Source organism: Stegodyphus dumicola, chromosome 9 (genome assembly GCF_044657685.1).
Source record: "Stegodyphus dumicola isolate Sdum_Otavi_A_Nest chromosome 9, ASM4465768v1".
Taxonomy (NCBI): Eukaryota; Metazoa; Arthropoda; class Arachnida; order Araneae; family Eresidae; genus Stegodyphus; species Stegodyphus dumicola.
In genome coordinates this window covers 102,870,363-102,884,405 of record NC_140776.1, presented here as the reverse complement: position 1 = coordinate 102,884,405, position 14,043 = coordinate 102,870,363, and the positions used below count along the sequence as shown (strand labels likewise).

The 14,043-nt window shown below is 34.1% G+C and overlaps 1 protein-coding gene across 1 annotated transcript; it reads left to right on the top strand.

The window, feature by feature from the left end:
- Positions 1 to 485: 485 nt before the first annotated feature.
- On the top strand, positions 486 to 14,043 carry LOC118187676 (toxin-like protein 14). The gene is made up of 3 exons (XM_035357944.2): positions 486 to 655; positions 6,195 to 6,303; positions 13,879 to 14,043. The coding sequence occupies exons 1-3, from the start codon at positions 556 to 558 to the stop codon at positions 13,967 to 13,969; spliced, it is 300 nt and encodes a 99-aa protein (XP_035213835.1). The 5' UTR covers positions 486 to 555; the 3' UTR covers positions 13,970 to 14,043.

The following is a 14,043-nucleotide window of genomic DNA, read 5'->3' as shown; positions in this document are numbered from 1 at the left end:
TCATGTTTGTCTCCAAAGAGGTAAACAAGTATAGCGCAGACAGTGGTGACTCATCGAGCTCGAGTCGTATTCCAAACAAATATCGTATATCAAATCAAAATTTTCGTGCCCAAACAGAAACGTATACCAGGTTGGACATATTTTAAAGGGGGTGTATACTAAGGTACCACTACACTTCAAAATGCAAATAGAATTTTAAAATTGTTTTATTTTGTAGTTTATAGGAAGCACGTAAGAAAGCATGTTAAGTAAGAAAATATTTGCAATTTATGCATTAAATTAGCAGCTGTTTTAGTGTATTGATGTTCTCAGAACTAGTGACAAAAATGAAGCGTAATAAACGAAAATCAACAATCTGATACGTTACTGGTCTCCCTTCCCTAAATCTAAAATCTCAGAATTCTATTGGATGAAAAATATCATCTGGATATCATGTGATAGCCCCAACCTTACAAAACACCTATCGCATTCAAGTTTTAAGCATAATATCTCCAAAGCTGTTAGCAATTTAAGATATCGTCTCATAGGTTTAAAGAAAATTAGTGGCAACAGACCATGGCTAATGCGTTTGCATTATTCCTTCTAGTTGTAATAACAACTTCGGTTTTGGAAGCTCATGGATCTACGTTTTCCCAGCCAATGAATACACAGCATGGTAAGTGGCAAATTCTTTCAAAAACATGCTAAGCGACATTGCTTTAATTCTGCTAATTCATACGTCCCTGCCTCCCGCTAAATACCCCAATATCCCGGTTTTTAATTTTTTGCCTATACTAAAAAAATGTTTCTCAGCAATAAATGGTACTTAAATTGTGCAAATTCCATTAATAATTTTTAGCATAATTTTACTGATTAAATTTTATTTGCTTTTTCTCTTATTAAACTTGATTCCTATGAAGTTTTTATTTAATTTATATTTATATTAAGTTATATTATATCTATATTTAAATTTTAATCAGATACGTATTTGTACTTAATTTATTTTTACATCAATATATGGTACATTTCTAGTTTATCCATACAATAGTAAGTACATTAATTACTAATTTTATTTTCATCATTTAATTTCCTTTTTATCATCAGTACTTTGATTGAAAAAATATAAAAGGATTAATATTTTAAAGACGCATCAAAGGATTTTTTATGTTGTCGCAGAGCGTCGCAGGTAAGCAATCTGTTCTTGCGTACACTCCGAACGCAATGTTTTCGCCCTATTTTAAGCACCGCTTTTTTTTTTTTTTTTTTTTTTTTTTTTTTTTTTTTTTCACTTACGCCACATAAGGTTCAAGAGAAAAATCATAAAATATTTAAAAATAGCATATTTGTAGAAATCCTGATAAAATTTAGGGGTTGCTGAATTTTTTTTCTTTCTTCTTTGAATTCTATTATTTCTTTGAAAATTAGCTATTTGAGCGGCCAGCGCCTAAAAGAGTTTTAAAAAAAAAGTATACGATGATTTTAAAGATGAAAAAAAAGTATACGATGATTCTTTTAATGCCTAAAAGAGTTAAAAAAAAGTATACGATCATTTAATAAAAATGTGTTACAAATCTCATGATTTAAATGCATTTTTATTTTAATCAATCAGATTAAAAAGTAGGCAAAATATTTTTAATGACTGCATTTATTGCCTTTCAATCACTTCGTTTGTTATTACTCAGTAATAGAAAAGTTAAATATTTTACTCTTCACTGAATGGCAGCACTCTGGTGTGGGGATAATAAGTATCATATTTGAGACAGTGGACATATTACTTTCAAATATTTGAATTTAAAATTGAATGACTGTAAATTGAAATTTGTACAAAATATGAAATAAATCAACAACAAATTCGGAATTCAAAATTTGGGCTTTGAGGTCCTCATGTTCGAATCTGTCTACTAGCTGTGATTCTTAGCTCTAACTCGAATTTTGCATGAAAGTGAATTTTTTCTTAGCACCGCCATTTTATCCCACTCCTCTTGGGTCATTTTCTAATGTCTGCTTAGTGTTCTTGGATTCCGTTTTCTTAGGCACATTCTAACAAACCGAAAGCAGAAAGTCTATAGGAGAAGTCTCAGGTGATTTTACGGACGTTTCATTGTTTCTTTGCGAAATAAGCGGCAGTTGATTTAGATGTGTGACTAGAGGCTTTGTCTATAAGAAGCTCAAATTTATTGACATCCTTCTCTTATAAGGATAGAATTTCGTCTTCAGAAATAAGTTCTAAAATACTCGACTGATGGTACGATGAATTAGTTTTAGCTTTACCTGAGACATTTTTTAGTTTTAATCTACCGCTGTAACAAAATTCGGTGAATCTTCGGATTATGGTAACTTCACGATTTTTTTGGCGAAAATTTGGCCACCAACCCTGCTACAGTAACCCGCTAGTTTTTTTTTTTTTGGACGCCATTTTGTTTTCACGGGCCCACCAGCAGCCGAGCGATAAAAGCCGCTGAACACTGGTAGTTCGGTCCGGTGTTCGAATCCCGGCGAACGGGCTGGCTGCATGGGCGTTTTCGTGGTTTTTCCCATGTGTAACGTGGATACGAGCCAGTTTCCCTTAAAAAGACCTCCACGGGGCATCCCTCCCTTTCCGTGTAGTGCCTAAGGGCGGAGCACGTAATAAGTAAAAAAAAATTGTTTTTCACGAAGTAAAGGCTTTTTTTTTAAACTCAACATTTTGTCTAACAATCTGCTAGCCGAATTACGCTTATGCTAGAACTTTTATGGAACAAAAGTGCTTAATCATGACGAAGATTAGGTGCGAAATTGGGAGAAAGTGCAGAATCTCCCACTGCTTCGCGCGTTTTTAAGAATTGCACATACGCGGTATCTATGTACACGTCGACCTATTTTCACTTAAAAAAACATCCCAGAATTGCACAAAAATGGCATTGCGCACACGCTTGACTTTATCCACGTACATATCGACCTATTTTCACTTAAAAAGTCGAAGAAAATTGACAAAAATCCAATTCTTCTTACTCTTATAAAAAGTGCCAAACAAATAAGTGGACGATTCTGCACAGCGAAATTGTTTTTAAGTGCTTATTAGCTAAAATCACGATCGGAATTTTCCGGAAAATGTCACATGACATGTCTCATGATCTCTCATTTCTCTGAGACAAAATAATCTGTGATTCGAACTGTGTACTTCTCAGATTATTGCTAAAGTCCTACCTAGTAACCTTTATCGTCTTACCAAAATGTCGCCAAACTACCTGTTACCATATTCCAAAGATTAGTCCAAAATTCTTGACCTATCTTGAATCCCGTACGAAAACTTTTCTCTACATTGATAAGACCATTTCGTACAGCCTTTTCGCCACTTAGAGTATCAGAAAATTGATCGGATTTTCTTGAGGTGACTTAAAAAATGCTCATGCTTCATCGAGCCCAACTTTCCATTTATCAGCTAGCGCCCGAGCGGTAAAGACGTTGAACACTGGTAGTTCGGTCCGAGGTTCATATCCCGCGAACGGGCTGGCTGCATGGGCGTTTTCGTGGTTTTCACTATGTGTAACGTGTATACGAGCCAGTTTCCCTTAGAATGTTCTCCACGAAGGCATTCCTCCATTTAGGCAGATAGCCCTCGTGTTCTTTGCCATAATTAAATAATCCAATCCAATCCAATCCATTTATCAGCAGCTAGGTGTTTTCTATATAATTTTCTAAAGTTTGCTTTTTTTGCAAATGCTTTGGGGAAAGTAGATAAACTTTAAACACCTTTTTTAACTTCAAATCTTTATGAATGATTTTACATAGAATGCATAGAAGACATTTCCAGCTCCGATGCAATGGACATTTATGTCGACGGATTCGGACAGGATTTTCAGGATGATATTTATGTGTTAGTAAATAGAGTAAGTATTGGTACAGAGTTTGCAGAATTGCCGATAAATATTTATAATTATTAACTGATTTAATCGACTGTTGACAGTTATTCATATTTATTTGTTATTATTAATTCATTATAACATTATCTTCTTCAGTATTCCATTTTCGCTTCCACAGAAATTTTTTCTAGAGAATTTCTAGAAAGCAACCTTTTTTTTTTTTTTTTTTTTTTTTTTTTTTTACTAGAAAGCTATATAACGCGATCCTAAGAAATTTGGAAAACACTAGAAAAAGAAAATATTAAAGAGGGAGGGATTTGAAATATTCCATTGATAACAGTAAACATTCTGTTTTACTTCCTTGTATGAAGTAAAGGAAGTATTGTAGTTGCGAAAAATTTCGGTTAACAGAATTTCAACGGAAATATCCATTTCCATCGTTCCCGAATTTTGAGCACTTTTCTTTTTTCAAGACATCTGCGCCAACGAGAATAAAAGGACTCTTTTGTACAAAACATAGTGTAAAATGGATTTTTTTTCATGATGTCAGTACCTTTACTTATGATTATATCTCGCATACCTCGAAAACGATTAGCCGTAGAACTTTGAAATTTTGTATATGGGACTGGCAATAACAATATATAATATATATAACAATCAATATATATATGCCCACCAAACGTAGGGCAAGTGGGGTGGCCGGTATTTTCGCAATCGTTGTAGCAGTCATTTCTAATAATACAAATGTTTTATAGGAAGAAAATATTCCTATTTCGGCAAATTCAAAGTAAAAAAAATAATTTTCCACAAACAAGGAAATCTAACTTTTAATGCAGTCTCCCTGTTCCTATATTTATGTTTGGGAGAGATTTATACTCATCATGAAAATTTTAAGAAGTTTGACTCTCATACGACAAAAATTAACCTGATATTTAATTTCAAAATTTGTAGTTTTTAATGATATTTTCAGATTGCCTTGATCTGTTAATTAAGTTAGAATGATTCTAGGAAATAAGTTTAAACGAATTTCATCAAAAAATTGTATTTTTTAATACAACAAAGAAGTAAGTATACAAGGCGTACAAGGAAGTCATGTGGATTTTATATATTTGTAATCGGCATGTATATTGACAGACGAAAGTAGATCAGACAGAATACGTAGATTATTAGACAGATCGTACAAGAAACTGAATATTTGATAGACTATAGAAAAATTAATATAAAACGCTTTTGTTAAATCTACAGCCTATATTCAGTCCAGATCCCAAAAAAAGAAGATTAGAATAAAAAGAAATTCTGTACATGCTTTTCACCCCTTATGGGTATAGCATACGAGTATAATGTGTATATACATTTCGATGAAAATAAAAGTTTGAAATATTCGAAACCACTTCGGAGAATCGCAACCTGGAAAATTGTTCTAATTGACAAAAACTTCGGCATCTTTATGGCAATATACCGTTTTTATAAAGGTGCAAATAGCTTTATAATAAGTCAGAATTTTTCGTATGGCTGTCGAAGATTTACTTCATCTCTTGCGAATTAATTAAGCAGTAACTGAAGCGAAAATTGGACTTCCATAATTCTTTCGAAAGGGTGTGTTCACCTTTATGAAAAATGCAGGATATCGACGATCAGTTTTGAGCGAGAAACTGATCTTCAGTTCGTGCACGCTTCCTTATGCGGCGGTACCGGCGGTTCCTTATGCGGCGGTACCGTTTCTGTCCTCTCAAACAGAGGTCAAATTGCATAAAAGTACGGCACACCATTATGCCAGGCACCGTTATGAAAGCTCCCGACTAACTTCATTATGAGGTTCATTGTTCATTCAAGGTTCATTAAGAGATTGTCAAACGACTTATCGCCTTGTCCTATTAAAGCAACTGTACACAGGGAAAGGTTTAAACAAACTGTTTCTTTAAAACATGAAACCTAAGATGTGCACAGCTCGAGCTCACAGTTCAGTCTCCGTTGCTTGCGGAATTTAAGCTAACGTAAAATTTAATTATGTAAAATTTAAAGTAATTCAAATTTAATTCACAAGTCAAATTCGCATCAAACTTTGGCTCAGGATTCTAGCTAGCCAGTAAGTGCAAACAAACTCGACTAGGAAAAGACTATTAGACATATCTGTCTAATGTGAGTCTCAGAATTAGGTGAAGAAATAACACGAAGATGAGTGTCGCTACCAAAGTTCTCTCTCTACCTTTCAAGAGCTCTGATTTTATATACACATGGCTAATCTGCATCTTGGTGGGAGGTGACAAAATTCAATTTAAAGTACAGATAAAATAAGATGATGGTTTAATTAACACAAACCATTTAAGTGCCTATTTAGTTTCATTTGCTAACATTCTCAATTTCACTTTACAGGATATTGCGAGGGACGGGCGTTTGGCCGTATTGCAGTAGGTGAAGTCGGTTATGACGATACCAATTGCTTGAAGTATACTTGCAGTCCATGGGAAATTAGTGGTGAAGGGTAAGTATTTGAAATGTATTTTTATGTTAAATGTGATAATATATTTGACGATAGATTTGTCATGGTACCTTTAAGCAACACTGAAAAAAGCTTACAGCAAACCTCTTCTAATATCTGAGAAGAAATTTGAAAGTCCACAAAGTTTAATTGCCAGCAACGCAATACTAAGCACTTACGCAGCATTTTATAGCAGTCTGAAGTTTCAGCAATAAAAATAGGTACTATTTTAAAACTTAAAGCAAATACAGCCACTTAGGGAAATTTTTTACTGCTTTTTGCATTTTGATTAATAATATAGCATTGAAACAATAAGAGTACCATTTTGCAATTTCGTAGTACATGATTCAAGGTGCTAACATTATTAAAAAACTTGATTTATAAATGTTTTTCATTATTATGAGTTATGAATTTATAATATGGTTCAATATAATGCTAAAAATGCAAAAATAGCAAAATTTCATAAAATAGATAATTAGATGATAAATTTAGATAGATAATTTTATAAATTTCATAACATTTTATAAATATTATTACTAACAGATCTCCTGTAAAGTCTTTTAGTAATGCTTATTCCTTAATCCATCAATTAAACTCGCTATCCCTGCATTTCAAAATCAAGGGAAAATTTAAATATGTTTATCTTAAAACTTCGTTTTCCGAGTTATGCCAGTATCGCAGCCCATGAACGATATTTGTTGCATAAATACTTATTTGGAAATTTTTGACATACATATTAACAGCTCATACTGATCATTTGGTGCACGTATCTTAAAGATAGCGAATCTGCATTCATCCTTATTTTAAGGTAGTGAAAGTACAAGCCTTTGGCGATATTTTAAATTTGTACGTTACAGATCAGGCAATTAGACTTGCCGATTCGGCAACTAAAGACGATGGCCGTTTTAACAACGAAGACTTAGATTTGCATAACTTTACCTGATTCGTTTACAATATGAAATTTATATTTAAATATTTAACATCACTTCAGTTTTATCCTAAAGCAACTCTTAATTTTCGCTTAAATTTCAGAATGCCGTCATGATAATATAAATTATGATACTTTTCTCTTAATGGGGCGTCACATCGTGTCAAAGATAAACGTTGCTATAAAATCTAACTAGATGGCGGCGTCCTTAAGGATACGTAAAGCCCCTTGAGAAAAAAAAATGAACTGCAATTACAGTAATATATCATATTGCGTAATATATCTATAATGTTTAATATCTATGACGCTATAATGAAATTTTATGTTTTTTAAAGGAAAAACTGATCGTTGTGCACAAGGGGAGTACATATCTAAGCAGAGATCCTATGTGCATTGCGATTTGTTTCTCTTAAAAAACAGCAGATAATTGCACAATTTCTCTGCAGTGCACGTGCTTGGCATTGCGCATATTAAATATTGCCTAGCTATTCATCATACGATATAAGCAAACTATCACATTTAGCTTCCTCTTACCTGATGCACTGGCATCAAATATAATCTCAATTTTGTAATTAATCTTTATTTGTAATTAATCTAGGACAAAACGGCGAGGTGTGTATAAACATTCATTCTCTGATTTACAGTTAAATATCGAAATTAATTTTATGTGACACAACAACAAATATTCTTGAATGAAATTTTTCTATTGAATCTAAATTTTCATCATTTACAATTTTTTGTCTGAAGAAAGAAATCTGCGAAACGTCACCCAGAACTTCCCTTAATAGGTTCGAACAGTCAAAATAAATCTAATATAAAGATAGAAACCATCATAAGGGTGCGGTACTTCGATAGAATATTCTTTGTCCAAGTTCTAAACTGAATTGGGTTTAATCCTAGTATACGGTGCAAACGGGATTTGGCTACTTTTGGCGACTTTATGATGAGCAATAAAAACGGGACATATATGATGAGTAGTAAACGGGTCATTCAAAGAATATATATAGTATATACTATGTATATAGTGATAGTACACTGCCTCAGTGCAGTAGAAACCCAGTATTATACAATTAAGTATCTAAGTATAGTGATAGTGTAAAGTGTATAGTATATACATACGTTCTTTGAGTCAATTTTTGTGTTGGCGATAATTTTCAAAATCGCGCCAAGGCTGCACCGTATACTAGGATTTTACCAAGGAGGTTAGAATAGAAGGAGGGAGGGTTCGCGGTTTCCTCCACTATCGGGGAATGAAACTCCGCCGAACAAGCGGCGTCCATGTTTGTGACTTCAAAACATTGCATTACGGCAGTGACATGTACGTGTTTCTAACCTGTTCCGTGCATTTATTTTCCAGTAAAAATATGTTAAATTTATAATTAAATCCCTCGCTATTGTTGAATTTTTGTTTTAAAGTAATAAAGATGATATCCATAATTTACTATGTACAGCAAATTATTAAGAAATAGTTCGAAATATAAATGCATGCGCATAACATTAAAGCCTTTAAAAAATGATGTTTCTGCATATTTCACGAACTTGCTTAAGTTAGAAAATAAATCTTAATAAAATAAAACAGATTTATGTGAATTCATTGATTTCAGTTTATGCGCATTTCATATTTATTAATCTCAAAGAAACTGCCTTTAATTAAGTTGAATTACAGAAATACACCTATATAAGTTTTTGGATACATCTTTCCACATGTTCAATTGTGTAAATATTTTACTTAATTTTATCACTATACTGCCCAGAAATTTGTAAGTTTATGCAAAAAATTTTTAACAACAGAACAGTTTATCTTAACTTAAAAAAATGAATAATAATTAATATATGAAGAAAAGCATTGCTTTATTTAACACCTTTACAGTTAATAAAAATAGTAACAATTGATTTCTTACTTTTCATGAAAGTTATAAAACGAATTAACTAAAACGTTCAAATTATACAATTTAAATCCTACCATATAGCATTGTATCTTAAGGAACGAAGATACCAGCTATAAACAGAAACATTAAAATGTATTTAATATATTTTGATTATAGTTATATTAAATAACCTATTTTAAGTCCTTTTTTTTCACATCTGAAAGAAAACCACATGACATTATGATATTTTTTGACATAGTTGTCATATTACATAAAAAAAGAAAATTAATACTTACGTGTGAAAAATAATGCCCGGAATTTTTTTCGAGAATCTATTTGTGCATCCATATGCAATACAAGCTGACATGCTTCAAAAAAAAAAGAAAAAAATGTTGCAATGACAGACTTCCTTGCACAAGTCACGGTGATAACAGGAAGATGGCCGCCAAGCTTCACCGTTTGAGTTGAACCTTCCCTCCTTCTATTCTAACCTCCTTGGATTTTACCCTGAATTGTATAAGAGTGCGGGCACATTTATGCACGTCGGTGACTATTCACTAAAATAAAGATGTGACATCCCGGCATCTCGATGAAGGTTACCTTTTTCGGTACTCTTCTGTTTTGAGGGCCGTAAAAAAATTGCAGCGAAAATATATGCGATAAAGTGCCAAATCTAGCAAACGCGCCCATTTAACAGCTCGCCAAATCTAGCGTACGTGCTGGTTTCAGATTGCGTAAGTTTATATAGTTCTAGTATATTTCTTAAGACGCCATTGAAATGCTAGTTTAATTTTTAAATCCTTTTTTGATATCCTATAGATTTAACAATTTGGGAATTGCTCATGATGAAAAGTCGGCAATAGAATTTTGGGTAAAGTGCAGAATCACTCACTGCTTGACAAGTTTTTAAGAATTGCACATACTCGGTATCCATGTGCACATCGACCTAATTTCACTTTAAAAAAAACCCTAGAAATGCACAAAAATGGCACTGCGCACACCCTTGACTTTATCTATGTACACATCGACCTATTTTCGCTTTAAAAAAACCCTAGAATTGCACAAAAATGGCACTGCGCACACCCTTGACTTTATCTATGTACACATCGACCTATTTTCACTTAAAAAGTAAAAGAAAATTGACAAAAATCCAATTGTTTTTACCCTTGTAAAAAGCGGCGAAGAAATAAGTGAGCGATTCTGCACTTTACTGAGAATATTTTCAAAGAAAAGGCATCATTCATTATAGAAAATTACGTTTGAACATCCAACGAGATGAAATTAGGCTTTAGCATAAGTTGGTAGCGAAATAGCGATGCAGGCATTCATTCAGTTATGTTTAGCAATTTTTATATAAATTATAATAATGAGGCGACTTCTTATTTCACGAGCAATCTCAATTCTAATTAAACGGTTGAAACAAATCGAATAATCTTAAATCTTCTTACCTTGTCTCTTTGCTCGTAAATAGATGTTGACGCTGTCTTTTTGAATACAAAAAGCTACTAAAAGTTTACACACACCATTTATTAATCATTTTAACACACACACAGATACAATACAGGAGACACTTAACGGAAAAACGACATAGAAGTTAGAGTCATCCGAAGTTCCTGGGCATGCGTAGATGCCCGAGGTTTAAATTGGAAGCACTCCATTCTATACTGTGGGGGTTGCGACATCTTATGTCTTGATGAGCAACAGCTGACTTGCAAAAGGCGCCAGGACTTTTCCAAGTTAGTCATTGTTCGGCGACTGCGAAAGTCAGCGACTATACACTTATATCTTTAAAGGAAAACACAGGAATCTTGATGGAGATTGCATTCTTCGTGATACGAACCTAACTTTATTAGGGTGTCGGGCACTTCATACGTCTTGATGAGCAGTGGCTAATTTGAAAAAGGGGCTGGAACCTTTGCAAGTTATTAATTATTCGTCGACTGTAAAATTCAGCTACTGTCTATTTAGATATTCAAAGGGATATCTGGGAATCTGGATGAAGGTTGCATTCTTCATGAACACCTCTGTATCTTAATGCAGAGGCATCTTTGTACCTTGCCGAGCGGCGGTCAACTTCCATAAATGTGCTGCCACCTTTTGAAAAGTGGCCCATTGTTCGCCAAGACACAAAACCTTATGAAGTTCAATTTATACCCGTGAAGACAGTAGCCTCTCATCAAGATGCCGGGACTCACTTGTAAAGATCTAAGTGAATAGTCGCTGACTAGTAGGAAGATGTCTGGACCGTGACGAAGTCATCGGGTTGGCGGCACATGAAAATTTCCTGCTTTTATACTAAGGCGTAAAGAATTACTAGATCCAGCAAATATGAATTTTCGACAAGCTAACGACGATTGGGTTAAGACGAAGAATTTAATGTGTTTAATATTGGTGTCATTATTTGTTTCATTTTTATTGGTACCAGAAGTCTCGAAACTCACTCTTATGTCCAAATCACTTTTCAGATTGTTGCAACAGCAGCAGATATCATCGCGATGTATTATTTTCTAGAAAAAATAAAGAATCTTCATTTATTGTTGCTTGCGTACGGGTTCGTAATGGATTAAATGCACACGGAACCGATGATAGCTTGATGAAATTTATTCTCCCTCACTCCCAAAAAAAGCATTTTATAGTTCTGCAACTTTCCACAAAAATACTCATACAGCTCTTCTCAGTAGAATGGAGCACAATTAGTAGTTACCACTTCAAACTATTAGTAACATTAAACACAAAGCAATGCAAAGCGCATCCAAAGAGCGAAACTCGCATGGAGATCTCTTAATACTCCGACGTGAGCTCTGAATTAAAAACTGCGGCTCTGTTCGACCTTAAATAGTTTTCCACCTGCTACCGAGAAATCTCTAGTATCTTCAATTCCTGGAAATTAATGGAAGGTATATACGGTTAAAGTTACATATAAGGGCTGTGTGCGATTGTAGTTAAATATAGGGATGCATTACAGTTATTCAATTACAGTAACAATTACATTTGTACAAGGAACAGACCGAAATGTCGCCAAATGGTGAGCACGTTTGCTGAATTTGGTAATTTTATGTCAAATCTGGCGACAAAAATTTGCAGCCCAAACCATCGCTACCTTGCCGGTATCTCCCCAATTTAATAAGATACAATGTACCTCAATGTTACTTGCCCTTGTAACCTTACTTCTCCGGCAGAGTTTTACCTCTCCTACTTAAAAAAAATCCTTATAACTTTACAGCGGCGCCCGAACTAAAAGAATGGTGAACCATAATTTGTCACCACTAGGATTTGGCGAATGGGTGCCCCTAATCCACAGTAGCCCTTTAAAAGGCGGTATATATAAGGTATTTTCTCCCTCCTTTCTAGCATGCCATCGTAGTGTAACGGTCGCACATTCGGCGCGTATTCGAGAGGTCCAGGTTCGAATTCCGATGAGAGCATTACACATTTTTCACCTCTCCTGCTTCCAAAAAAAAAAAATCCTAATGACTCAACAGTCTCATTAGAAATATTAAATTAAATGACACTAGCTGTACTCATTAAAAACATTATATATATATATATATATATATTTTAATGCCTTTAGGCGACTGCCCGCGCAAGTGACTAGTTTTCAAAGAAATAATATAGCGAATAAAAAAAATGTGTGGCAACCCCTAATACTCTATCGGAAATTCTAAAGATAGCCTGATTTTAAATATTTTGTGATTTTCATCGTGAATTTTATGTATGTAAGCGCGAAGGAAGCGAAAAGACGAAAAACTTTTGTTAGCAAGTGTGAGTTCAAGAGCAGATTGGTAACCTGCGATGCTTAAGAAGAGCCTGAAAACCTTATCAAATCATTTGTGCTACGTTAAAATCTGAACTACCAGTGTTCAGGGACTTTACCGCTCGGCCGCTGGTGGGCCTTATCTGTCCTTATCTTGCACAAATTTAAAATGTCCCTTTCACACCCCTTAAGCAGTATAAGGCAGACTACTCGCCAAGGGTAAATGGCATTCCACCAAGGGCACAGATTTCTTCAGAGTACCGAATGCATATATTTGTGATTTTGGCAAGGAGCGCCTGGAAGGATAGCGCCAAATCTGGACACTTCCCAGTTTGAGCAGTGAAAAATTATTCTGGGTTTTTTAAAATTCTGAATAATTTGGAGATCGTCTGAGATAATTTTTGTAACACTTTCAAAGGTGAAACATTTCACTCCATTGAAAAAAATTTTGAGTAAAATAAAATAAAGCTATCTATTCGTGTAAGTTTTAAATCTTTAAGCATTTGAGCATTGCTCAGATACCAAGGCTCATTTAGTATTTTCCTGAGAATTTTATTCTACAGCACTTGCGATTTCTTTCTTTGAGTAGGTGAAATAGGGGCCCATGTAAGGAATAGAGTAAGAATTGCAGTGCAAACTCCTAAGCAGAAGCTCAAAAGTGTAACGTTATGAGTTGCATTAACTGAGCTGGCTATAAATTTTGTCGCTTAGGATCTTTAGCTGTGCGTATCTCCCTTTCTGCTTTTGAGTTAGTGTTACAATTGTCAATCGATTCAAAATTCAAAATTCAATACTTGAAATAAATACATACAAACACAAGAGGTGGTCACACATTAAAAGAAAGGTAATATAAATAAACGTACAATTACTATACAGAATAGAATAAATAAATAAAAAGAATACACACGCATAAAAACTAAATTATGAATGCACGAAACAGACATTTACAATATTTTTCTTTCCATTTTTGTTCAGCATGGTGTTGCATTTTTCTTGCTTATGAAGTTTCTTCAATTATTGATTTTTAGGTGCAGTAAGGTTCAATCGCCTGAGGGTTGTCAACTTGTTAAAGGTTCGGGCCATTTCCCAGATTGCTGTCCGAAAATGCAGTGCAGTTAATCGCTTCTTGAAGACGTATAAATTGTAACTAGCTTGCTACAATCTAAAAGGAAATAAATGTAATACAGTTCAAA